The 27,234-nt window shown below is 35.9% G+C and overlaps 3 protein-coding genes across 5 annotated transcripts; 1 reads left to right on the top strand and 2 right to left on the bottom strand.

The window, feature by feature from the left end:
• Positions 1-2,120: 2,120 nt before the first annotated feature.
• Positions 2,121-3,737, bottom strand: LOC149666585 (uncharacterized). Of its 2 annotated transcripts, XM_089841535.1 has the most exons (4): positions 3,572-3,737; positions 2,833-3,518; positions 2,447-2,767; positions 2,121-2,380 (listed from the first exon to the last, which is right to left on the bottom strand). In XM_089841535.1, exons 2-4 carry the CDS (start codon positions 2,897-2,899, stop codon positions 2,121-2,123), a joined length of 648 nt encoding a protein of 215 aa, XP_089697661.1. In that variant the 5' UTR covers positions 2,900-3,518; positions 3,572-3,737. The 2 variants fall into 2 exon arrangements, 1 of the variants encoding a protein (XP_089697661.1); XR_016368236.1 differs by having other exon boundaries at positions 2,241-2,702.
• An 89-nt stretch (positions 3,738-3,826) lies between these two features.
• LOC149666584 (uncharacterized) lies at positions 3,827-6,959 on the bottom strand. Of its 2 annotated transcripts, XM_089841534.1 has the most exons (7): positions 6,753-6,959; positions 6,565-6,693; positions 6,229-6,509; positions 6,042-6,158; positions 5,772-5,988; positions 5,354-5,709; positions 3,827-5,272 (listed from the first exon to the last, which is right to left on the bottom strand). In XM_089841534.1, exons 1-7 carry the CDS (start codon positions 6,956-6,958, stop codon positions 4,449-4,451), a joined length of 2,130 nt encoding a protein of 709 aa, XP_089697660.1. In that variant the 5' UTR covers position 6,959; the 3' UTR covers positions 3,827-4,448. The 2 variants fall into 2 exon arrangements, with proteins under 2 accessions (XP_089697660.1, XP_089697658.1); XM_089841532.1 differs by having other exon boundaries at positions 3,827-5,709.
• A 14,628-nt stretch (positions 6,960-21,587) lies between these two features.
• Positions 21,588-25,807, top strand: LOC149666583 (uncharacterized). The gene is made up of 3 exons (XM_089841604.1): positions 21,588-24,372; positions 24,426-25,633; positions 25,696-25,807. Exons 1-3 carry the CDS (start codon positions 21,588-21,590, stop codon positions 25,696-25,698), a joined length of 3,996 nt encoding a protein of 1,331 aa, XP_089697730.1. The 3' UTR covers positions 25,699-25,807.
• Positions 25,808-27,234: the final 1,427 nt, after the last annotated feature.

Genomic DNA, 27,234 nt, shown 5'->3' with positions numbered 1-27,234 from the left:
AATCGTTGTGGGTGAATTAATAATGGATAGTTATTTCTTTGGTTTTTAATGTATATTGGATATTTTATGAAGATAAGTCCTACATGATCTACCATAGAAACTAAATATCCTATTTGACCCACATACGAAACTATTTCGAGGTGGGATTAGCTAGTGATAAAAACGTTAAATTACATCAATAAGGATTATAGGTATCGGATTAAGCTTTGCGGGTGGATTAATAGTGGATAGTCATTTCCTCGGTTTTTAATGTATATCGGATATTTTACGGAAATAAGTCCTACGTGATTTATCGTAGAAAACATGAGTTTATGGTATTTTTAAATATCCTATTTGACCACGTATGAAACTAGTTAGGTGAGTTTGAATTCTTTCAGATTGTATATGTATTATACTATACTAATTTATTCGTTCCAGCGAGTATAAAAGTATCGGTCCTTCCTTCTAGAACCATCATTCTCGAATAGTATTTCTAGAGATAGTAACATTAAGATAGAAAATGACTGTCACCCCAATCGCCGTCGGTGAAGAAGTTAGAGCTATCCTACGGTACACGGCCACATTAGGCCCAATACCTGGACGAGATGAGCTCCCTGAATTCACGTTCAGGGATTTGGAGGTAAGAATTTAACAAATTGATTCATTTTTATATTAAAAATTAAATATCACAACAACGTTTTTATTCATTTAAGATCTTGGTGCGATCGATACATGTGGGTTTTGTAATCAAGTTCGACTTACGACCGGAGATATCGTCCATAGATGTCTCCGTCTCTTACCATCCGAACCTGGACCGGCTCGTTAGAAGAATTGGGGGTGAAAATAGTATTGTAAAGGTATGTTTTCTCTCTCTCTCTCTCTCTCTCTCTCGCTTAATTACATCATTATTCCATGTTTCCTTTATTTCTTCACTAGGTGATGAAGTTAGAGACGTTCATCCTACCACATGAACGGGCCCGGGCTTTCATTTTTAAAGACTATTTCGAGAGCCGGGGTAGCGGCAGCGGAGTGTAACAAAAAAAAATTTAATTTAAAAAAAAAAATATATATATATATATATACACATATAATATCATGGAAATAAAAATTTAAAAAAAAATATATATATAAAATAAATTGAATATTGAAATAAATTAAATATTAAACAAGTAATGGAAAGTCTCTATTTTTTTTTACAACATTTTATTTTTAAAAATCTTCATCATCCCAATCAATTAAAATTGGGGGCGAAGTTATTACAACTTTTTTTCTGGTTTTCTTATTAACCATAGTCGGTGGTTTCTTCTTTTCCAATAACTCCGTCTGGCTTCTAGTTATAATCGGTTCTTGACCGGTATTTCTGTTCACTTTACCCGAGACATTATATTTTCGTGATTTTTTTACGATTGGTTTCGTGTTAGTGGGAGTAAAAGTCGAAGCTGCGGGGGTTTGAACTGCGTTAGTTTGAAATGTTGGGGTTTGAAGGGGAGGAGGAGGAGTTGGAGGAGGTGTATAGGTGGAAGGGTTAGAATGAATAATTATAGGTGACGATTGTATATTCGGTGGGGTTGATGGTAGATTGCTAACGCTAACCGTTTTCGGAACAATGTGTTTTTTAGAAAACTGATACTTTTGAAGCAATTCTTGATACCGTCGAGTTTTTTCTCTCGATGTAAGACCTTTTGTTCGAATTACCGTGAACATTTCCCGGTCAAGGTCCGTCATTTCATTGTTAATTAGATCTTGATTTGATCGAATTTGATCATATGGGACGAGAATTAATTTTTGAAGAGTATTCATTGTCCGAGTAATGTAGAAATACCACTGATAATGCTCGGTAAAAGCGAAGAAATTAGCGGAAAAAAACCCCCGTGTTGTTTCAATTTCAGAAGAGACTTCTTTCTTTTTAACGAAATATTTTTATCAGCTAGTTTACGTATCAAATTCCTGTACTTGACTAATTTTCTCCTTGTTTTATTATCTATGATAACATTTCCTTTTTTTAAGTTGCTTGATAGTTGGCATATGAATTTAAGTTGCGGATCGTTTACGCAGTCCACCCCTCTTAGAGGAAGACCGTTTAGACTACTAAATCTCCTCGATGTTCTCGACATAATGATGAAATTAATTGTTAAATATAGCTATTTATAAAATATCATCGGTAGATCTTCCAAAATTCCGTGTCCTCTTAACCTCAAATCATCGGGGCAATCCACCCTGAGATCCAGAATTAGATACGCGTACGGCGATAAACTAGTCGCATCCTCATACGCCAACAATAATTTATTGGGTTGTTTGGGAAAGACCTGTCTGGAAAGCGTAGCAATCTGATTCTTATCACGCATCATTCGCTTCAAAATTAAATAATGCGTGTTCAGGCTGATATCTCTCATTACGGAACCTTTAAAAAATTAGACATATTCAAAGTATGGTAATAACATATACACAAATAAAATCCATACACAACCTTGCTTGTACATATTTTGACTTAATAATATGCAGCTGGCGTTTTTATGGTGCGCATTTTTAATGAATAAATTTCCGACAGTTTTATTGTCTTTCAATTCGTTTAGAAGGTCATCGATAATAATCAAGTTATTTACATTACAGTCTAGTAAATTTTCAAGATCATCGGGGATTCCCTTAACAAATTCCAAAATTGGAAGTTCCTTTAGTAACTTTTCAAACTCGGTTTGATACGAACCGTACATATAAATTATTCTCTGTATTTTCGGGGTTATGCAAAACTCGTGATTACGTAGTAATTTAAAAACGAACGTGCTTTTACCTGAAATTAAGTTTTAAAGTTAATAACTATCGTATTAATTGTAAAAACAACGAAATTGACGTAACCTGATAAACTGGGTCCGTAAATAGCGTAGTTGCTAGGGTGACGAAACTTCAGATAGCACGAGTTCATTTTTAACAATGGATGGAATGATGTTCCGTGTCCGATATTTATACATGATTATTATTTTTTCTTTATTAAATCGATTTCGCTAATCCACGAGTTGAAGGATTCGTCATACGAATACCATTTAACGTAATGTTCTTTAGTACCATCGGATTTTTTACGCGTTTTTAAAATTTTTTCAATACGGAAAACGCAATCATTCAAATCTTTCCCCACAATTTGCATTTCCGGTTGAAGGAAAGTGCCCTCGATCAACCGAGAATTCAGATCTTCAATCTTATAGGTCCTCGGTTGCGTATTTAAAACCTCAAGCACTCTAAATAGTTCATCACTCCATCTTGGCTTGAATTTTTTATTAAACACGTTTGTTTGTTTGGAAATTCTAATAATGTTTCCCACGTATATATCTTCCGAATCTAAAGGGGGGCTGAAATCGATTTTACCAAACATTCTATACCAAACTTCTGCAGAGTTTTCGCTGTTGACTTCATTAGGATTCATTCCGATTGTTCTATGGAAACTGTCGTTATAAGCCTTTACTAAATTCGGTAATACATTATTGTAGTTAAACGTGTTATTCGCTGTCATATACTGGTAAATTCGATGTTTCATAGTTTGTATAAATCTATATAAAAAACCCAAGTTAGACGCTTCCTTCCATTTAATAAAAAGTCTCACCTTTCACATATGGACGATTTCATTTCCGAAAACGTTGTATAATATTTTATACCCTTACTTTTTAAATATATCTGGAAACGAGGACCGAATTCTGAACCTCTATCGCTAGTAACTAATTTAGGTTTGTGTCGATTGCTTTTTAATAGGATATGTTTAAAAGCTTGAATCACCGTCTCCGCCCTCTTATTTTTAATCGGAACTAGCGAACCCCATTTTGAAAAATAATCCACGCAAGCTAAAATATATCTGACCCCTTTATTATACCTTTTTAAGCTTTGCATATCGATTAAATCCAAACCCCAAATTTGATCAATACCAAATGAAATAACTCGCGGTCTCAAATAATTAATTCTAGCTGGTCTGTGTAGAGTATAAACATTTTGTTGTTTGAGAAATTCTTTAACATCTCGTACCCGATAACCAAACTTCCTCTCTTCCTTAAAGAGAGCAGCGACACTAGCGTAGGACCCCGGGCTTTTACTATTATAATAAATGCTTCGAATTTTCCCCCAATCTTTCCCCTTGTTTCGTGTCTCCTCTGCTCTACGCTTTTCCATCTCGTATCCTTTTCACAACGTAAAAAAAATCACCGCCTAAACTTTCACCTTTCTTGGTCTATTCACTCTCTTTACTGTCTTTCTCAAATGTTTATTCACATTCCAAAACCTTTTCCCCCGTCTAACTACCCTCCTACCTGATAGAAGTTTCCGCGAAACCTTAGACGGGACTATTATAATTCTCTTACGTAACATCATGGATCCAAATTCTGAATGAGTATGGTTTATTCATACACTTGATATTTATAGGAAAATAACGCAACTAGGAACAATAAACATCTTAGTAATATTTTTTTATTATCACACATTACAAAATAGGGTTATTTTTCCGCTATATCCTTATTCCCGTAAGGTAATGAAGTAACACCATCTTCCAAAATATACCGTTTATCATCATAACACGATAACGCGGCTTTCTGAACTTTCAAGGTATAAAGTTCATGATTCTCAGACTGGAATCGATACATGGTCTCCGACGTACGTTTCCTTTTGAAAAGACAATTTTTATAGTCCTCGTGTCTTATTTTGTTTTTCACAACAGTTTTACAAATCCCTTTCAACGTTTTTTTTTCTTCCGTTTCACTCAACAAAAGACTATAAATTTTACTACGGAGCCCTACGTATTCGTGAATGGGCTTCCCCGAAGTTTCATCTTTGAACTTCCCCAACGCCTTTTTATTGACCTCATTGTAGAGAAAATGGTTCTTAGGATAATTGCTAAAGTCAAATTTATCACCGTGTCTTTCTAAATCTTTATACACGTTTTCCGTTTGAACTTCAATACAGAATGAATCAGTGTCGGTGAATAACAATTTCACACGATCATTATATACTTGCTTTAAGAAATTGAAGTAAAAATCGAACATGAGATGTTTTGATAATTCAAGAACAGAAAACCCTATGTAAATTGGTCTATTTAAAGTAATTTTTTTGGGACGCATGGAAACGCCCACTAAATCTTTGTTAAATACCGTCACACTTTTAAACGAGGGTTGACTAACTTTCTTTAACAATGTTTTTTTTGTGTGCGCTAAATGAAATACTATTCTTTTCCTTAAATTTTCCATTGATTTACCAAATAACGAATTGACAATTAGCTTGAACAATGATTGTGTAAATTCGTCGGGCGCTAGCTTCCGCTGTTCTGTATTGAATTCAATAAACGGTCTAAGCCAACGCTCTTGTCTGAATTCTAACGCTCTATGTATTTTTGTTAAGACCATACCTTGTTGTAAGTAAAGTTTTAGATTTCTATAATGGAGAACATACTTCGTTTTAGACATTTGGTTGGGAATTAATTTTGGGTTTGATTCTTTAGGAGGTATGTTAAATTCTGCTAACACATCTTGACAATATGGTGAAAGTTGGGAAACCTGAACGCTCAATCTTTCGGGAGCCAAAGGGAAATCTGATGTAAAAGCATGAATTTCCGGGGGGTAAAGAAGGTCGCATTCGATGATGTATCCTAGATTATTATCATCGGGTATTTTGGGGATTTTTGTCATTAAACTATTTAATTCCGATTCGGGGACCCACTTAAAACCGTCAATTGGTAAATAATCGCTTAAACTTGTCCCATATCTGAAATGATAGACTAACATTAACCCCGTGTAATTATTTTTAAAAATCAACAAGTAACTCACAGGTTATTACAATCCAGATAGAGAATGTAACTCGTTGGTTTATCATTAACATATGTTTGAGGAATAAGCGGGTTATTGGCAGCGGCGTATCGGTGTGTTATCATAGAAACTCCTCCACGGATTTCCGATTCTAGGAAGAGATACTGATCGATGTCTAATAATAACTCTAGTTTCACCCCAGTTTTGAAAAGCATCGCTTGCCAGGCGTAACCTGGTACTGTTGAAAATATTACTTTCTAGTATTTAAGAACTACATTAACAACACCTTACGTGTGAACGAATGTAGAACATCGAGGTTGTAAAATTGAAAACATTTGTCTCTAAACTCGTTAAAAACATCACATAATTGAACACAGTCGGTAAGCACATATAGATCATGGAGGTCACCTAGATATTTAAATGAATCCTTTAAAAACTTCAGCCTTTAGATTTTTTGTTAGAAATAAAAAGCTATTACCCATATTTTTCAATTGGAATGTATTCCAAATTAATTTCACGTGTTCATAATCCTCTTCATCAATACTTTTATCCGATAGAGTACTGAAAAACGCTTCTTTATCCGGAAGCGCTGTCTCATCGAAAACCTTCAAGGAAGTTACGTATTCGTATGGATACGGTAATTTTTTTAATAGCAATTTCGCTTTGTCCTCTTCAAATAGGTTATTAAGAACCTTAAATTTTTCCGCCCCTTCTTTACCCAAATTCATCACGAGATTGGATAATGAAGTGTTTAGAAATCTAAAAACAATTACTATAATCACTTTTACAGGAGTAAAATAATGAAATATCTTACCTAAATGAGTCAATAAATCGGATATTACTAAACGTAAACGAAATGTAACGTTCCGTGTTTGAGGGGATGCAGGACAGTTTTTCATTTTTGAAAGATCCAGCCTTTTGAAGAATTAAATGTAAATCATAGCTGAAAAAATAGTGTTATGTTTTTAATCCTATTTTAGAATTTCATATTCAAACTATTACTTGGAGAGATTATGAAAAATACATGGTAGATATTTAGGGGGTTTGATTTTCAAATTACATGATGAATGCGCCGCTCCACGAAACTGACCAGTTAAATGACAATGATCACGTACTGGTCGGTCATCATCATCATCATCGGCGAAATTCTTCTTACAAACCCTACAGTGACTTGAAAATTGAAACTCTTTCTCCTGTTTATCCGTCATAATTAGTGGAATATTTATGGAGAGCATGTAACTATTAATGTCAGCCTCTATTAGCATTCGTTTGAGAAAAACACTAACAGCGCCCAATCCTCTGTTTAAAGGGGGCTTCAATTAGAACCGGTTAAAAGTAATTGGAAATTAAAAAATGTACCTGTAAACAAACGGTTTTGATGTTGTACCATCGCTATTCATAACGATGTATGCAAAACCACAAGTGATATGTTGATTAATTTTATGCGTGTGCGAAACTTTGTTATCTTGTTCGGGGCCTGCAATCGGAGATAGAATAGATTCGAAATCGGCAACAACGTATCTCGGTATTTTTTCCCTCATTTCATAATTCTTAAAAGTAAATTCTTGTTCTTCCGGCATTTCTATTAATGTCGGCGTGTGTTTTTTACAGCCGTCGATGTGTTTATCCCTTAATGTTTGTTTCGAAAATCTGTGTAGACATCTCCGACAATAAAATGTCGTGGCTTTCTTTTTAGTTAAATTAGAAAGAAGTCTCGATAAACTTTTAATCAGACAGAAGTGTTTCTTTCTTCCTTTAGAAATTAGCAACAGGTCTATTTGACGCCGTTCTTCACATTCGTATTCACTGATGAACAAAGGGTAGACAAACTTTTCGAATCCGAAAATATTGATACTTAAATTGTTACGCTTTTCGAAGGAAATTAGCTCACTCGGTGACACTTTGAATGGACTTTTAATATTTCCCATGTCTATTTCATTCAAGTATCTCGTGTAGTTACTAACTCTTTCACTGTTGAATTCAACAGGATGTAATTTAGCTAGAATAGAGTATTCGAAACATCTCTCATCCTTATTTCGAATATTTATCAACGCTTTTTTTGATTTCAAAAACGGGGGTAGCTTGAAATATGACGCTGGTCTTAGCGGATGATATGATACGATATTTACTTGTAAAAACAGAATTTTGTTCAAAACCCAGTTGCTACCACCTTTCTGGAATTGTTCCAAAGAGTTCCTAATTTTCTGAACACTTCTCTCTATTTGTTCATAAATCTCATCCTCGCTTAAAGTTGTATTTGTATAACCGCGAAAGAAGGGAAACTCTAAGACTTCCTGCGTTGAATTAACTAATTGTCGACTAAACTGGACATTAACCACAAGGTACCATTTAATACCTCGTCTTTCAGTCAAATGTTTCTTCAAATACGCATATATTGCTTCTCTATGTCTACTAGTAAACGTTAAAATATCAACTTCATTTTCATTCGCCTCTATCCGTGTTGTTACTAGAGCGTTACGTAAAATCGGAACTTCATTCGACTCTAAGTCATTAACTCCTGATTGATTTAAATTCCTTTCACTCGATGTGTTAGTACGTGAAGTACTAGGTTGATTCAAATTACCACGTGAAGTACTAGGTTGATTCAAATTACCACGTGAAGTACTCGGTTGATTAGTTTTGCTAGATGGGTCCGCATCATCCTTCCCTCGATCGGGGTAATTCTTTCTCAGTTGTTTTAGTCGTTTATGAATGGTTAAATGTTTTTCTAATCTGTAACAGCGGGAAAATGTCGCGCCGCAAACTTTACAAGTTAATTTGTTTCTTTGATGAACTTCGCGTATATGTCTATTTAACGTTTTCTTATAACTAAACTCCCGATTACAATCCGGACAGATGAAATTCATGATGATAACTGAAACTTAAAGTGCGGGTCTTTTCTCGAGTAGGATGGTATTTATACATAATCGTGAGATAAATTTTCTTATGTCTTGTATTTGCAGAGGGGTTTTTTCTTTTTAAATCACATCCCCTCTTCCTCTAATACTTTAAAAAATAATCAGCATTTTAGTTTTTATGGGTCAGGAAATCGAACTGCCCAGACACAACATATTCACACCACCCCCTGATCTTTACGTCGTAAAAAAAAAATTCTTTTTATATCACATCCCCTCACTCCTTCAATACTTAAATAACCCACATTTTGGTTTTTATAGGTCAGGAAATCAAACGTGCCCATTTTACCACTAACACCCCCCCCCCCGATCTTTACGTCATAAAAAAAAAAACGAGGACGTCATAGAAAATACATAGCATGGGTTCCATATGGGTTCCCTATGGGAAATAACATGGTGGTACTCTGGAAAACTCCATAGGTTTAACATGGTGGTTCCTGAGTTAGAACCCCCCTTTTCTCACTACTCACGCTAACGTCCTCTAGCTAGTTACCTTTTTGTAGAGCGCGTACGTTGTAAGTGATTTAAGCCTAATTCCTAGTTTAGTATGGAAGTAGGCGCTGCCTTCCAACAGTAAAGACTGTGCCACCCCGGCTAGTCCAAATAATGAGGCGTAGAACACGCCCATCCACTGCGGTTCGTCACTCGAAAAATACTCGAGTATCCACCTGAAAAATTGTTTGTCAACGACTTTCTTGGTAGCTTACATTTCTTTGAATGAGCTTGAAACCTGAGTATAGGGGCGGTCATGGAACCTGCAACGTCGGAAGAAATTTGCAACAGTGCTCCGCCCAAGAATAAGGGCCAGACAGTTTTAAACAAGGCCATCCCAATGGAATTGGCATTTCGTTTCAGTTGGTCACCGCCATTGATGTTGTCGTTGCTTCTGTAAGGATTTATGATCGTGTAAAGCCATCACCATGAGCATACACGGATTAGCCTGTTTATTACCGGTAGATTGGTGTGTATTGCCAATAGTTGTAAAACTTGCGTTTAACAGTCGCAGCTTTGTCCGAAATGCTAAGATCATAGACGTCCCAGGGTTCAAGGGTCGTCTTCCACCCTTTCCACATGAAACTGTGTCGTTCATTAAAAGAACAAAAGTTTAATGAAAAGCCGAATGCATTTTGTAGATGAACGCGTACCTGTTCATCCACGAATAGGGCATCCTCGAGGAGAAGGAAGCCCATTCCTCCGGGGATTTCTAAGAAGATCCAAAAGACCATATTGTCATAAGTGTGTAGATATAAAACATGAAGTACACTTCACTAACAATTCCTGCCTTTGGCGGTAGACGACATACAAAGTGAGATAAGCAAATTACCCTCCTTTCTCCCCCTACAGGAACTATTCAATCCGGGAAGAGCTTCTTTACGTCATAGGGTTATAGAAAGTAGTACATGATGGTAGCTATCCAAACGTTATTTTTGGTACTAGAGGTAGCATCCGATACTTTCATAGACTATTCACGGCTTGTTCCCTGTGCCACGGTCGGGAAGGTAATACTACACAGGGGGATCGACACTTTTCTGGGATAAAGGAGGGCTGTTCATGTTACACGGCGCAAGCAAGTTTGAACGAAGAGTACCTTTTGTTTATATATACTTTTGACATTGTCACTTTGATCGTAATGGTTTTTCGTATGGACTTATTTACCATTGGCTTTTCTTTTTCCTGAAAGTCCTCTTCGTCCAGTGGACGACTGCCGCTTATTGTGTTCAGCACAAGGGTGGCTATGACGAGCGAGTATCCCAATGTCTCCGTAGTAAAGCCACAGATGTCATCTCGAATATCCTGCCACTTCATGTTAAAAAATGTAAATTGAGAGTAGCCTTGCCAATTTGATTAACTCACTTCGAAGTAACAATTCATCATGGTAGATCTGTAAGTAATGGTTTTGCAAACTGTCGATAGGAACCAGAACAAGAGTTGAATTGCCGAAGAAACTGTTCCCATTCGGCGATCATAAATGAAGAGGGAAACCGCCAACACCTGCAACGTAGACCGATATCAGGTGGAAACCGGAACTCTGGTCCAAACGTATTTTGGAAATCCTTACGTAAGTCGCGAACTTTATGACTTTTTCCAAATTGTCGATAGTCTCGACTTCGCCTAGATAAAGTTGTCTTCCCAACTGGAAGGCGTTTAATGACGCCAGTAATAGAGCTAGAACCTGCAATGCGCTCGGATTTGAGTGACGCGTGCCTGGTAAAGCTTACTTTCTAATTCTAACCGTTTTTGTCATGTCAAGGTTTGAAAGATGGTCACGTTTCCTCTTGAAATTTTTGAAAAGTGGTATAGAGAGTGGCCATAAGACGGCGCACGGCAACCATACCAAGACTGTCTTCTGAAAGCACGGCGTCAAGTCTGAATTATCCGTGTACCACGTGAGATTTGAGTCCTGAAACCAAACCGGGATGTGCCATTCAACTTGATTGGCGAACATTAATTTACTCATTTAACGGACGTTTAATTACTCATTTAACGGACGTTTAATTACTCATTTAATGGACGTTTAATTACTCATTTAACAGACGTTTAATTACTCATTTAACGGACGTTTAATTACTCATTTAACGGACGTTTAATTACTCATTTAACGGACGTTTAATTACTCATTTAACGGACGTTTAATTACTCATTTAACGGACGTTTAATTACTCATTTAACGGACGTTTAATTACTCATTTAACGGACGTTTAATTACTCATTTAACGGACGTTTAATTACACATTTAACGAACGTTTAATTACTCATTTAACGGACGTTTAATTACTCATTTAACGGACGTTTAATTACTCATTTAACGGACGTTTAATTACTCATTTAACGGACGTTTAATTACTCATTTAACGGACGTTTAATTACTCAATTAACGGACGTTTAATTACTCATTTAACGGACGTTTAATTACTCATTTAACGGACGTTTAATTACTCATATAACGGACGTTTAATTACACATTTAACGGACGTTTAATTACTCATTTAACGGACGTTTAATTACTCATTTAACGGACGTTTAATTACTCATTTAACGGACGTTTAATTACTCATTTAACGGACGTTTAATTACTCAATTAACGGACGTTTAATTACTCATTTAACGGACGTTTAAATACTCATATAACGGACGTTTAATTACTCATTTAACGGACGTTTAATTACTCATTTAACGGACGTTTAATTACTCATTTAACGGACGTTTAATTACTCAATTAACGGACGTTTAATTACTCATTTAACGGACGTTTAATTACTCATTTAACGGACGTTTAATTACTCATTTAACGGACGTTTAATTACTCAATTAACGGACGTTTAATTACTCATTTAACGGACGTTTAAATACTCATATAACGGACAATTAATTACTCATTTAACGGACGTTTAATTACTCATTTAACGGACGTTTAATTACTCATTTAACGGACGTTTAATTACTCATTTAACGGACATTTAATTACTCATATAACGGACGTTTAATTACTCATTTAACGGACGTTTAATTACTCATTTAACGGACGTTTAATTACTCATTTAACGGACGTTTAATTACTCATTTAACGGACGTTTAATTACTCATTTAACGGACTTTTATTTACTCATTTAACGGACGTTTAATTACTCATTTAACGGACGTTTAATTACTCATTTAACGGACGTTTAATTACTCATTTAACGGACGTTTAATTACTCATTTAACGGACGTTTAATTACTCATTTAACGGACGTTTAATTACTCATTTAACGGACGTTTAATTACTCATTTAACGGACGTTTAATTACTCATTTAACGGACGTTTAATTACTCATTTAACGGACGTTTAATTACTCATTTAACGGACAATTAATTACTCATTTAACGGACGTTTAATTACTCATTTAACGGACGTTTAATTACTCATTTAACGGACGTTTAATTACTCAATTAACGGACGTTTAATTACTCATTTAACGGACGTTTAAATACTCTTATAACGGACGTTTAATTACTCATTTAACGGACGTTTAATTACTCATTTAACGGACGTTTAATTACTCATTTAACGGACGTTTAATTACTCATTTAACGGACGTTTAATTACTCATTTAACGGACGTTTAATTACTCATTTAACGGACGTTTAATTACTCATTTAACGGACGTTTAATTACTCATTTAACGGACGTTTAATTACTCATTTAACGGACGTTTAATTACTCATTTAACGGACGTTTAATTACTCATTTAACGGAAGTTTAATTACTCATTTAACGGACGTTTAATTACTCATTTAACGGACGTTTAATTACTCATTTAACGGACGTTTAATTACTCATTTAACGGACGTTTAATTACTCATTTAACGGACGTTTAATTACTCATTTAACGGACAATTAATTACTCATTTAACGGACGTTTAATTACTCATTTAACGGAGGTTTAATTACTCATTTAACGGACGTTTAATTACTCAATTAACGGACGTTTAATTACTCATTTAACGGACGTTTAAATACTCTTATAACGGACGTTTAATTACTCATTTAACGGACGTTTAATTACTCATTTAACGGACGTTTAATTACTCATTTAACGGACGTTTAATTACTCATTTAACGGACGTTTAATTACTCATTTAACGGACGTTTAATTACTCAATTAACGGACGTTTAATTACTCATTTAACGGACGTTTAATTACTCATTTAACGGACGTTTAATTACTCATTTAACGGACGTTTAATTACACATTTAACGGACGTTTAATTACTCATTTAACGGACGTTTAATTACTCATATAACGGACGTTTAATTACTCATTTAACGGACGTTTAATTACTCATTTAACGGACGTTTAATTACTCATTTAACGGACGTTTAATTACTCATTTAACGGACGTTTAATTTCTCATTTAACGGACGTTTAATTACTCATTTAACGGACGTTTAATTACTCATTTAACGGACGTTTAATTACTCAATTAACGGACGTTTAATTACTCATTTAACGGACGTTTAATTACTCATTTAACGGACGTTTAATTACTCATTTAACGGACGTTTAATTACACATTTAACGGACGTTTAATTACTCATTTAACGGACGTTTAATTACTCATTTAACGGACGTTTAATTACTCATTTAACGGACGTTTAATTACTCATTTAACGGACGTTTAATTACTCATTTAACGGACGTTTAATTACTCATTTAACGGACGTTTAATTACTCATTTAACGGACGTTTAATTACTCATTTAACGGACGTTTAATTACTCATTTAACGGACGTTTAATTACTCATTTAACGGACGTTTAATTACTCATTTAACGGACGTTTAATTACTCATTTAACGGACGTTTAATTACTCAATTAACGGACGTTTAATTACTCATTTAACGGACGTTTAATTACTCATTTAACGGACGTTTAATTACTCATTTAACGGACGTTTAAATACTCATTTAACGGACGTTTAATTACTCAATTAACGGACGTTTAATTACTCAATTAACGGACGTTTAAATACTCATATAACGGACGTTTAATTACTCATTTAACGGACGTTTAATTACTCATTTAACGGACGTTTAATTACTCATTTAACGGACGTTTAATTACTCATTTAACGGACGTTTAATTACTCAATTAACGGACGTTTAATTACTCAATTAACGGACGTTTAATTACTCATTTAACGGACGTTTAATTACTCATTTAACGGACGTTTAATTACTCATTTAACGGACGTTTAATTACTCATTTAACGGACGTTTAATTACACATTTAACGGACGTTTAATTACTCATTTAACGGACGTTTAATTACTCATTTAACGGACGTTTATTACTCATTTAACGGACGTTTAATTACTCATTTAACGGACGTTTAATTACTCAATTAACGGACGTTTAATTACTCATTTAACGGACGTTTAATTACTCATTTAACGGACGTTTAATTACTCATTTAACGGACGTTTAATTACTCATTTAACGGACGTTTAATTACTCATTTAACGGACGTTTAATTACTCATTTAACGGACGTTTAATTACTCATTTAACGGACGTTTAATTACTCATTTAACGGACAATTAATTACTCATTTAACGGACGTTTAATTACTCATTTAACGGACGTTTAATTACTCAATTAACGGACGTTTAATTACTCATTTAACGGACGTTTAATTACTCATTTAACGGACGTTTAAATACTCATATAACGGACGTTTAATTACTCATTTAACGGACGTTTAATTACTCATTTAACGGACGTTTAATTACTCATTTAACGGACGTTTAATTACTCAATTAATGGACGTTTAATTACTCAATTAACGGACGTTTAAATACTCATATAACGGACGTTTAATTACTCATTTAACGGACGTTTAATTACTCATTTAACGGACGTTTAATTACTCATTTAACGGACGTTTAATTACTCATTTAACGGACGTTTAATTACTCAATTAACGGACGTTTAATTACTCAATTAACGGACGTTAAATTACTCATTTAACGGACGTTTAATTACTCATTTAACGGACGTTTAATTACTCATTTAACGGACGTTTAATTACTCATTTAACGGACGTTTAATTACACATTTAACGGACGTTTAATTACTCATTTAACGGACGTTTAATTACTCATTTAACGGACGTTTAATTACTCATTTAACGGACGTTTAATTACTCATTTAATTGACGTTTATTTACTCATTTAACGGACGTTTAATTACCCATTTAACGGACGTTTAATTACCCATTTGACGAACGTCTACTTACCCAAAACTTCGATTGACAAAATTCATGGAAAGTTGGTAAGGATGTCATTTTGTTTTGCCGAATAAAGAGGCAATACACTTGTGAAACGTTTCACACTCTATACTGAAAACAACATGTGTTTAGTTTAGTTCCAGTACACTAGACGGTGAAAGAGGGCGTCAATGATACGGTAATCTAATAACAGAGCGCCGTAAATTTTTGCGTGTGAAAATGAACCCAAGGGCAAATAATCTACTAGCATTAGGTACTAATAAATCTCAAAACCACGCTATCGTCTCAATCATAAACTTGAGGAACTCTTCTATTTCTAATGTATAGGTTTGTATCAGACTCGTAACTATCTTTACTCGCGTATTGAGTTACATATATTTCCAGATAACAAGTCTTTTTTAGAAAGGACATTGTCGATTCTTAAAAATTGTATATTGTATATGTAGATGGTTTAAATTTCGGAATGGGTTTATGTTACATAGTTTTTTAGATTGGTGGACTAACATTTGCCTTCAAGTTACCTTTTCGTTTGAAAGCGCCTGGGCACTTCCGGTACTTTTTGATCTGGACTTCGTGGGTGGGTTTGAAACAGTGCGCGATGCGTACGGTCTCTGCTCTTTAGCGTCCAATTACGTTGATACTCTGCCTGCAGGGAACGGGGGATGTCTTGGTGGTCAACTGTGAACTTTTGGCGAGTTCATCGGTTCCGTCTGTACTGTAATTTCTGGTTGAATTCGTACTTGAATTTGAATGTTGGGGGGGCACGTTTTGTTATCGTTCCCTTAGAACCAGGCTTCGTAATAAGGATTTTCCAATCTGGTCCTCCAGACCATTAGTTCCGATAGTTCGTAAGATATGTTCACCAAAAGTTTGTCACTGGTTACAGACTGGAGCTTGTCACGAAGTGAGGGAGGTAGGTCATATATTCAGGGTAAAGCGACGCCTGGTGAGGCGCTGCTGTCAGAGGCTTAGTTATACAGACCAAATAGGAATATGGGCTTGAAAACCGAGTGTCGTATGCAATTCTCGTTTCCGTCGTTCTCGAACTACGTCACAGTAAATCTCTAACATTACGAAGAATAGGTAGTGTCATAACATAAGTTTATCATGCCTCTAATCAGAGATATGGCTGCTACTCCTATGGCAATAGTGTTTGTCTGGCTCCCTTTAACGATACTCTACGTATCATTTATCAGCTCAACTTCAATACAAAATTGTGCTGCCTAGCCTAGCGTTTCTTTTATCCCTATTAGAACGTTTCAGGACTGAAACCGCCTCTATCTCACGAGAGAGAGTTGGGTTGCTTAAGTAAAATTCGTTCCCCACCAATGCCTATACGAAACGTAAAAATCTCCTTCATTCCATTGGAAGATTTTTTATCACGTGACCCATTTAGTAATCGTCTCGACCGTTTGGTGGGTGTACCGCGATAGGAATTTCAAAATTTTCTCTCTTCGGATCTTAGCGCTATACGAGTTCTGATGCCACAGTAGCCTGCGGAAGATGCCCAGTTGTAACCCATATTTGTGTACTTAAAGGCACGATAAACTTATGGTCATAGAACATATCTTAAAACTTATGTTCAGACTTGTGACCCCTGGTGTCTTGAATAATTAAACCAGTCCAAGAACCAGTTACCATTACGCTATATATTTAATTTATAATTTTTAATGTAATCCTTGGTAGCAGTGAGGCTCGAGGTTTCAATTAAGAAGTGGTCCAACGAAGTCATAAACTGGTTTTGGACTTGTAGTCAAAGATTTGTTTTTTTCGAAGCCTGCTTAGAACGGAAGTGGACATCCCAATGTGATTCCTAGAGTGTCAGTAATTAATGGTCACTTGAGCCCATTTTGAACTGACAGCACGAGTCACTGTTTCATTGGCTACGAACCCAACGGTAAAAAAGACCAGATGATGGTGGTGTTTAGAAGCCAGTACGTACAGACTGGTGTCCGTGTGGGATGGACAAAAGACCAGAGGTTGGTGGTGATAGACAGACATTGGAGTAATAGCCATTGTAAGTGGAATACAATTTTCCAAATTTCCGGGAAGTGTAAATGCGGTCCGGAAATTAAGAACACATTTTCTCCGATTTGCCAACTGCGAACTCGGTCCCCTGGGGTGTAAGAACAGACAGACACACACGTCGAAATTAGAACCTTTCCGTTGCATACGTCACTTGGAGAGGTCAAAAAATAGGATTTATTATTGGAAATTGCAGGTGAATATCTTCTTTGGCTTGAACGAGAGAGGGATGGAGTCGATAACCCTTTGCCCATACCTATAGCGTTAATTGCCTCTGTACCCCATCTACGCCACCGTAGTCATCCCAGCATCCTCAGCTGTTAGGTAGGGTCGCACTGTATGGAATAGTAAAGGACAAACCAGGCCTCCGTCTTAAAAATAAAAGCTAGTACTCATATAAATAGAATGGCTCTACTCGGCAGCATTTAACAATTGCCTAGCTCTTCCGAAGGGTGGTGGCGTGTGCGAGGTACACTGGGAGAGTTACGGTGCCGCATCTCGCTCGTCAGTATTTTCAATCCATCTCACCTCCCTTATCCCTGCTTTTGGCCCTGAATTTATAAAGGCCTAAGGATTTGCGGTAAAAAAGCCGTCTTGGAAGTAGATAATTGTAAACAGTTATTTTTTGGAAAAGGCATATTATAACTCGAGAAGTGTTATTTTATTTCGGAAGAAGATACTTGTAAACAGTAATATTTTGGAAAAGGCATATTATAATTCGAGAAAGGTTATTTTATTTCGGAATTAGATAATTGTAAACATAAATTCTTGGAAAAGGCATATTATAATTCGAGAAAGGTTATATTATTTTCAAAGTAGATAATTGTAAACAGTTATTTTTGGAAAAGGCATATTATAATTCGAGAAAGGTTGTTTTATTTATTTGGAAGTAGATAATTGTAAACAGTTATTTTTTTGGAAAAGGCATATTATATAACTCGAGAAAGGTTATTTTATTTCGGATGAAGATACTTCCCAGGTAGCAAATTCACGTTGACACAACGTTTAAACGTAGCATTGAATAAACGTGTGTATTATCGTTTTTAAAACGGTGATCATGTCACCTTGAAACACGGTGTTTACACGTGTTTATTTTGTCGCAAATACATGAGAAATCTCGTTTATTTCTCGTTTTAAAAACGTGTATTATAAAGTAGGTTAACGTGAATAAATCGTGCGTTAAACGGTTACAATTAGGTTTATTTTTCGGGTTATTTGAACGTGTGTAATAAGTTAATCTAACGTGTTTCAAAAGTTAATTGAACTAGTGTAACAACTTAATCGAACGTGCACAAAAATTTGTTTAATGTGTTTTATAAGTTAGTTGAACCTGTGTATAACGTTGGTTTAACGTGTTTAAAAAGTAAATTGCACGTGTTTAATAAGTAAATTACACGTGTTTAATAAGTAAATTACACGTGTTTAATAAGCCATTTCAAGTGTGAAATTCGTTAACTGAAGGCGTCTAATAAGATATTTGAGCGTGTGAAATTGTTTAATTTTACGTGTGATAAGACGTTAATTAAAAATGTTAAAGACAATAATTGAACGTGTGAAATAAGTTAATTGAACGTGTAAATTTGTTTAATTAAACGTTTATAATAAGTTAATTGAACGTGTAAATTTGTTTAATTAAACGTTTATAATAAGTTAATTGAACGTGTAAATTTATTTTATTAGACGTTTGTAAGAAGTTAATTGAACGTGTGCAATAAGTTAGTTGAACGTGTGTAATAAGTTAGTTGAACGTGGGTAATTAGTTAATGGCACGTGGGTAATTAGTTAATGGCACGTGTGTAATTATTTAACCCGTGTTCTCAAAGTGGAACCGAAACTTTGCCTGTATAAGATTCGGAATTTTCATTTATAGATGCAATCCGAACCAATATCACAGCAATTACAGGACTAATACAAAGCCTAGTTTTCAATTGTTATGTATAAATGTAGTATAGCTAAATCAAAAGATAACAAGGCTTTTGAAATATTAAAATGAAACGATTTTCTTGGAGCTATACAACTACTAAAAGAATCGTAATGCCGAAACATATTTACCATATTTTCATTTTATATTTAGCAAAAACGAAAAAATTACAGTTTTGTAAGAGTTCTATTTACTCCTATACAAGGGAAAAAAGCAATAAGGGAGTATTAACCGAGGAGTAGAAACTGAAAACTTCTTATAATTATAAAATTTTATAGCTCAGGCCTATGCATTACATGTCAACAGATTTTTAAATAAGCTCTAATTCCTACTAGGGCTTTCGTTGTTGATTATGAAAAAACCAACCGTCTCTATCCTAAATCGACTTCTCAACAATGTCATAAGTCCCTTACTAACTTTGAATAGAGTTCCCATGATTAGTATTTCAATGGGAAAACGTCTTAATTACTCGCTTCATATTAACTATGAAATGCGTAGAGTTCCAACTTCTTTACTCGTTCTATATATATTTGACGGATAACTTTCCGATGAAAGAGGTTTTTCCTTAAATAATTAGGGTTATATGAATGATATAAATTATTTTAATCGTCACTATTTTACCTTAATTATACTTAAGCCGATTTAAGCAACTTTATTCCTTAAATCATTTTAAACATAGCTATTTTTAATGTTTGACTTTTAGTGAACACCTTTTCAAGATTTTTTTGTAAATTTAGGGTATATAAGGAGATTGATTCCTAAATAGACGGATAAGAAAAAATGCAGTTGCGTGAACCTTTGGTGAAAGCCCTGCCATCGGGGGCTAGACGTTTCTCGTAACCATAGACGCTCGCCTCGTACATTTTAACCCTAACGACAAGCTAATGTTGCAGATTGGTGTCTATGCGGTATAGACGAAAGACCAGCTCAAGGTGGTGTTTGAAGCCAATAAGAACTGATTGATGTGTATGTGGTATTTTACACGTCCAGTAAAATACCTCCGTGACGTCATCGAAACTCGGAGAGGTGATAACGATTGATTATAGCTTTTTGTGACGCAAGACATGTACGAAATATCAACGTTTCCGAAACGTACAGTAATAATGCAAAATTAAGGGTCATTTAAAACCATTTTCACACGTGTTGTGAACGAACTTCTTATAAAGACTTGAATATAAAGCTTTTGTATAAATGTGTTTACAACTTTCTCGAAACTTAAATCAAAACGCAAAACTAACAGTCCACTTATCACCAATTCGAAACGTGATTTTAACCTAAAATAAACGTATTAGTTATCACTTTGTATAATCGTTTTAACAACGTTGCCCAAATATACAGTAATAACGCTAAACTAACGGTCAATTGAACACTATTCTCAAACGTGTTACGAACGTAATATATAGTACTGAAATAAACGCTCTTGTATAAACGTTTAAACACCGTTGCCAAAACATACAGTAATAACGCTAAAACTAACGATCAATTGAACACCATTCCCAAACGTGTTGCAAACGAAACATGTAGACTTGAAATAAACGCTTTAGTTATCACTTTCTATAAACGTGATAACAACGTTGCCGAAACATACAGTAATAACGCTAAACTCACGGCCAATTGAAAACCATTCCCAAACGTGTTGCAAACGCAACATGTAGACCTGAAATAAACGCTTTAATTATCACTTTGTAAAAAAGTGTTATTGACGTTAAGAAAATCCTAAACATCTTGAGGTAACTTATGTACCAAAAATAAACGTTTTTCTTACGTGTGAAGTACACGTGAAACGTTTTCAAAACATTGGCACCAAAAATCTACTTTAAATCAACGTTAATTTGCTACCTGGGGAGGGAGCTTATAAGAGATCATGAAAGAAGAACCATTGGAAAACAAGATCCACAATATTATGAAAATACCTATCTCCAAAATATATTGGATGGTCCAGATCATGTATGCGAATGCTGTTCTGGACTATTTTTCCTTACTTCTGTTAAAAGAATAAACTCAGCTAAATACTTAGCGGTTGAAGGAATACGTCAAAACGTTCTACCGTCGCATATTTTGTTCTGTAGTTCTTGCCACAGCTGTATTTCTCGAAAGAAAGTACCACCACTCTCTAAAGAAAATGGCTACATTTTTCCCGAATTACCTTCAGAGTTGAAAAATGTAACGGAACTGGAGTATAGAATTATATCTCCTCGATTACCATTTATGCAGATAAGAAAACTAGGAGTTGATCAGCAAAGAGGCATTCGCGGTAATGTCGTAAATGTACCCGTTTCAATCGACTCTTCAGTTTCAATTCTACCCAGAAGTCCCAGTGACACTCAAGTTGTTCAAATTAAACTCATGAGGAAGAAGGAATATCAACACCACTATATGTTTGAAACCGTTCGTCCCAGAAAAATTATGGATGCCTTAAAGTTCCTAATAACAACTCCGCTATATTTAAAACATGAAGTTACAGTTCCAGATGACGTGGCTTTGGAATTCAGCCAATCAAATAGCATAGATTTCGTATCAAATGAAGAAGACATGTCAATTGTAGCAAGCAACACACCCTCTATTGGTAGAGATCTACGAGAGAATGCTGTAGCAGAACCTCAACAAGTACTTGACAGCGACGAGGAATGGGACGAAATTGATGAAGAAACTCCATTAAATAATGGCAACAGAGATACCCTTTTGCTTTCTTCTGAAGATCTAATTACACCTCAGATTGAAAGTATTGCTTATGCGCCTGGAGAAGGGCAGAGACCACAATCTATTCTTTATGATGAAGACTCTGAATACCTTTCTTTCCCGCAAATTTACGCTGGCCAAACCTTGATGCTACCACCGAAGGCAACATACACACAACAAATAAAATGGGAGTTCAGATGCAGCGACAGGCGCTGTGCTTCGAATATTCCGAAAATATGTTATTCCTATGTTAAATTAGTATCGTCAAAACTACGAAGCGCTACTAATATTTGCATGAGAAAAACAAAGTCCAAAGCCGGCCAACCATACACAGCGGGAGCATTAACAGCACCTGGAAGTTTGGATTCCTTGGTGAAACACGATGATGGTTACAAAGTTTTAGAAAGCGTCAGATCTTCCCCTGGCTATTTACAACAACGTGAGAAAGATCTTTTGGCTATGGTTCGTCAACTTGGTAATCCTACGTGGTTCCTCACTTTGAGTGCGGCTGAGTCGAAATGGGAAGAGCTTTTGGAGTCCTTGTGCGTCATTGCCGGACACCCGCGAGACACTGCGAAAGAATATGTCAAAACCTTGGGATTTATGGAGAGAGCTAAGCTTATCAACGAGGACCCTGTCACCTGCAGCATATATTTTGATTATCGTCTGAGAGAATTTTTCAAGTTTCTACGAAGCAAGGAGTCACCGATTGGTACCATTGATGATTACTATATTAGAATTGAGTTCCAAATGAGGGGATCACCACACGCTCATATTCTCCTCTGGAATAAAAACGCTCCACAATTGAGAACCGATAACTCCAATCTGGAAGAGGTTATCATATTCATTGATTCCAACATTACTTGCTCGAAGGGGGATGGAAGTGAAAAATGGAACAACTTGGTCAAGCTGCAAACCCACAAGCATTCCAAAACCTGTCGTAAGAAGAATGATAGTGGACAGTCATCGTGTCGTTTTGGAATACCTTTTCCTCCAATGGGAAGAACCATTATTTACGACCCTTCTAAACGTGATGAAATCGAAAACGTTGAAGAGGTTGAAGCCTTAAGCAAATTGGTGCGAAATGCTATCGAGAAATTGTTTGTTGAAACTGCACCGGAAACATTTGAAGAATTTTTGGAAACTCTGAGCGTGACGGAAGAGGAATATATTGCAGCTGTAACTTTTCCAATTAGAAGGTGCACTGTACTTCTTAAAAGATCACCAAAAGAAATTAGAATCAATCCATACAACAAGAAGATTTTGGAGTTATGGAACGCTAATATGGATCTCCAATACGCCTCTCTCATGTATATCGTTTCCTACATTGGTAAAGCCCAAAAGGGTATGTCAATGCTTCTCAGAGAAGCTATCAAAGACGCAAAAAATAAAGGCAGTGGTATAAAAGAGAGATTAAAGGTTATTGCTAATAAATTCATTCATTGTGAAGAAATTAGCGCCCAAGAATGCTGCTACATACTTCTTTCCATACCAATTTGTCGGAGCAGTCGTGCTCACGTTTTCATAAACACTTCACCACCAGAAGAGAGAGTGCACATTCTGAAAAGGCCATCTGAATTGGAATTATTGCCCGATGATAGTACTGACGTTTTTTCTGATGGCATCATCGAGCACTACGTTGCGAGACCGGATGAACTGGAAAATCTCAGTCTAGCCGCTTTCGCCTCATGGTATGAGTTTTCCCGAACCAAACGCAATAGAAGAACCCAAAATTTGAACGAAGATGAAGACCAAGAAATTGAAACGACTTCTGTGGAAACGTCTCTTGAGCTGAAAGATTCTTCAGGATACGTCAGGAAAAGGATGCAGGCCAAAGTAATCAGATTCAAAAAGTACAGTATGGTAAAAGATCTCAAAAATTACTGTCGAATGGAACTGATGTTATTTTTACCTTGGCGTTGTGAGGAAACCGAATTACTAGAAGCTAACGTTGAAGAAATCTATGAAGCCCATAAGCTGGAAATATCTCAAGCTAGAAGGGAATTTATAAGTGAAATTGATGATTTGGATCTGGACCAAATGATTCAAGAAGTAAGAGAAAACCAACATACAAATGAAGTTCAAAATATTCAACCTATGATTGAACATCAAAACGAACGTGACAGAAGTTTCACTTTGGATGATCCACAATATTATGTCAACTCTCTTCAAGAAGCTGTTTGTGACATAACTTCTGATATTCAACAGACAAGCACTGCCGATTTCACTCCAACAATTACTCTGGTGAACCATGAAGAATATTACAGCATGCTTCGAAAACTTAACTTGAAGCAGCGAGAGATTTTTACTACGTGCTTAATCATTTCAAAACATCTCGAGAAGAACCTTTGAGGATTCTCATTACAGGGGGTGCTGGTGTTGGAAAAAGTCTCTTGATTCAAGCCATTTTTGAGGCCGTATCCAGACATGAAAAGAACAGGCCTGGTGCTGATCCATCACGATTATCCGTTTTAAGAACAGCGTTCACCGGTAAAGCGGCTTTTAATATTGATGGTGTCACTCTTCACTCTGCCTTTAACTTGCCAACTAATCAATTTTCCGGCAAGATGAACCCTTTGGACAATGACACTTTGAACAGAAAAAGGTGTTCTCTTTTAGGCCTGAAACTTCTGATAATAGATGAAATATCTATGTGTGGAGCCAAAATCTTCAATTATATTAATGTAAGAGCCCAACAAATCTTCGGATCTTCAAAGCATTTTGGTGGTATTTCAGTTATTCTCGTGGGAGACTACAACCAATTACCACCTGTTGGGGATAATTACACATTCATGCCCTTAAAGGAGAAGAATAACCCCTATGCGGCGCTAATTGGAAGTCCACTGTGGGAAGAATTTAAGCTGTATGAGCTTGACGAAATTATGAGACAAAAAGATGACAAAATATTCGCTATGGCTTTAAATCGAATGTCCATGGGAGAGATGACACCCGCCGACATCGATTTGTTTCGAAGCCTGGAAACATCTATTTCAAGACCTCTGCCTCTGGAATCCCTTCATTTGTTTGCAACAAATGATGAAGTAAATGCGTTTAATGAATTAAAGCTATGTTCACAGAATGCTGAAAAGGTATGCTCAGTTGCATTTGACTCGGCTACGGGTGACGCTAGCAATGAAATCAAAACAAGAATTCTTGAAGCAGTAAAAACCTTGAAAACCCAAGAAACCAGCGGTTTACCAAGAGAATTAAGTCTAATGGTTGGTATCAGGTACATGATCACCAACAATTTGAACACTGCCGATGGCCTAGTAAATGGTGCAACTGGAAGATTACGAAAAATACAGTATAGTCAAAATCGAAAAGGTGAACAGGTCCCTGTTCGAGTTTGGATCGAATTTAATGATGAAAAGACTGGAAAAGAGACTAGAGCGCAGTTTCAAGGATTAATGGCAGCCAATAACATTAACGAATTATGGACGCCTATTGAGAAGATCGTTAGAAGTTTCACCAGACGATCAGGACAGAAAAACATCTACGTATCAAGAAAGCAGTATCCTCTAGTAATTGCCGAAGCTATTACGGTACACAAGAGTCAAGGAGACACATACTCCGAAGTAGTTGTTCATCTCGGTCAAAAGAGAAGTATTAAAAGGTCTCAATTATACGTTGCCTGTAGTAGAGCCAAAACTTCAAACGGTTTGTTCATCGTGGGAAAGTTCACAGCGCCTAAACCAGTGGTTAAAAGTAAAGACGCTGTTGCCTTAGAGATGGAGCGACTTCGAAAAGATTGTCCATTGATTCTATCTATTTTGGGTAAAAGAATATCTATTTATGTACATAACGTACAGTCTTTAAATTGCCATTTACCGGATGTCATCTCAGATCTCAAAATAATGGAATCGGATATGGTATTTCTAGTGGAAACCTGGGCCAAAGAGGCTGACAATTTTAAAATCCCTGGATTTTCTGAGCTAAATGGTATTCGACTTCCTCTTGAGTCTCGACGAAAACCATATGGAGTATCAGCTTACATCAAAGAAAATGTAACTCACACCAGGATCCGTCGGTACACTGCCGAAACGTCAAGAACCTGTCATATTGAATGCTTGTGGTTTTCTGGAATGTTAGGCGATTTATGCCTTTCTGTCCTAGCACTTTACTGTTCACCACATTGCAACATTCGAGACATAATATATGGTATTGGAAAATGTGTGGCGGACTATTATGATGAAGATATTCCCAGCGTCATTGTTGGCGACTTCAACATTAACCTTCTTGAGACATCGTCTCTTGAATCTCAGAAACTAGTTGATTTCTTCCCTGATAATGGGTTTCAACTTTTACAAGGTCTCAGCTTGAAGCAATCAACTGATGGTGGTACTCAACTTGATTTGGCATTTGCTGATGAAAAATTTTCCACCCTTTTCAGCGCTAGTTATCGAGAATGTTACTATTCTTATCATAAAGGAATATGTTTACATTTGAAATAACCCAGAAGCTATGACATGAAAGAATATGATCTGATGAAACTACAAGGTCAACAGTAATCTTGATGAAACTACAAGTTCAACAGTAATCTTGATGAAACTACAAAGTCAACACTGATCTTGTTGAAACTATAAGGTCAACAGTGATCTTGATGAAACTACAAGGTCAATAGTCATCTTGATGAAACTACATGATCATCAGTGTTATGGGTCAAACTACAAGATTAACAGTCCAACACATTTCTTCAAGTTTCTTCAAGATCTATGCTATCCAAATGAATTCACAACTACAAAGTCAATGGTGGGCTTGGGATCCTTGAGAAAGACACCCATATAAGGCTTGGGATCCTTGACAATGACACCCATATAAGGCTTGGGATTCTTGAGAAAGACACCCATAATAGATTTGGGATTCTTTAAAAGTCCACATACATGCTAATAAATCAACCGTAGTTAAGTTTGAACAACTTGATCTGCCGTATGCAGATGAAACTGCAACGACAAGTTAAATGGTTACCTTGGGATCCTTGAGAAAGACACCCATATATATGGCTTGGGATCTATGAGAAAGACGCCCATATATATGTGGCTTAAGATCTATGAGAAAGACGCCCATATATATGTGGCTTAAGATCTTTGAGAAAGACGCCCATATATATGGCTTGGGATCTTTGAGAAAAACCCCCATATATATGGCTTGGGATCTTTGAGAAAGACACCAATATAAG

The sequence above is a fragment of the Phalangium opilio genome, unplaced genomic scaffold (genome assembly GCF_054372755.1).
Source record: "Phalangium opilio isolate 3A_F unplaced genomic scaffold, DU_Popi_V2 ptg000060l_1, whole genome shotgun sequence".
Taxonomy (NCBI): Eukaryota; Metazoa; Arthropoda; class Arachnida; order Opiliones; family Phalangiidae; genus Phalangium; species Phalangium opilio.
This window is presented reverse-complemented; position numbering and strand designations above follow the sequence as displayed.

Bases quoted from the DNA above. Each gene is read 5' to 3' on its own strand.
- LOC149666583 (XM_089841604.1), top strand. From the start codon at position 21,588: ATGCAGATAAGAAAACTAGGAGTTGATCAGCAAAGAGGCATTCGCGGT. The intron at 24,373-24,425 runs GCTTAATCATTT...TTCTCATTACAG, and splicing joins GCGAGAGATTTTTACTACGT to GGGGTGCTGGTGTTGGAAAA.
- LOC149666584 (XM_089841532.1), bottom strand. From the start codon at position 6,958: ATGACGGATAAACAGGAGAAAGAGTTTCAATTTTCAAGTCACTGTAGG. The intron at 6,159-6,228 runs GTAATAGCTTTT...TTAAATATCTAG, and splicing joins ATTCCAATTGAAAAATATGG to GTGACCTCCATGATCTATAT. The intron at 5,989-6,041 runs GTAAGGTGTTGT...TATTTTCAACAG, and splicing joins TGTTCTACATTCGTTCACAC to TACCAGGTTACGCCTGGCAA.
- LOC149666585 (XM_089841535.1), bottom strand. From the start codon at position 2,899: ATGAACTCGTGCTATCTGAAGTTTCGTCACCCTAGCAACTACGCTATT. The intron at 2,768-2,832 runs GTTACGTCAATT...ACTTAATTTCAG, and splicing joins TTACGGACCCAGTTTATCAG to GTAAAAGCACGTTCGTTTTT. The intron at 2,381-2,446 runs GTTGTGTATGGA...AATTTTTTAAAG, and splicing joins TCAAAATATGTACAAGCAAG to GTTCCGTAATGAGAGATATC.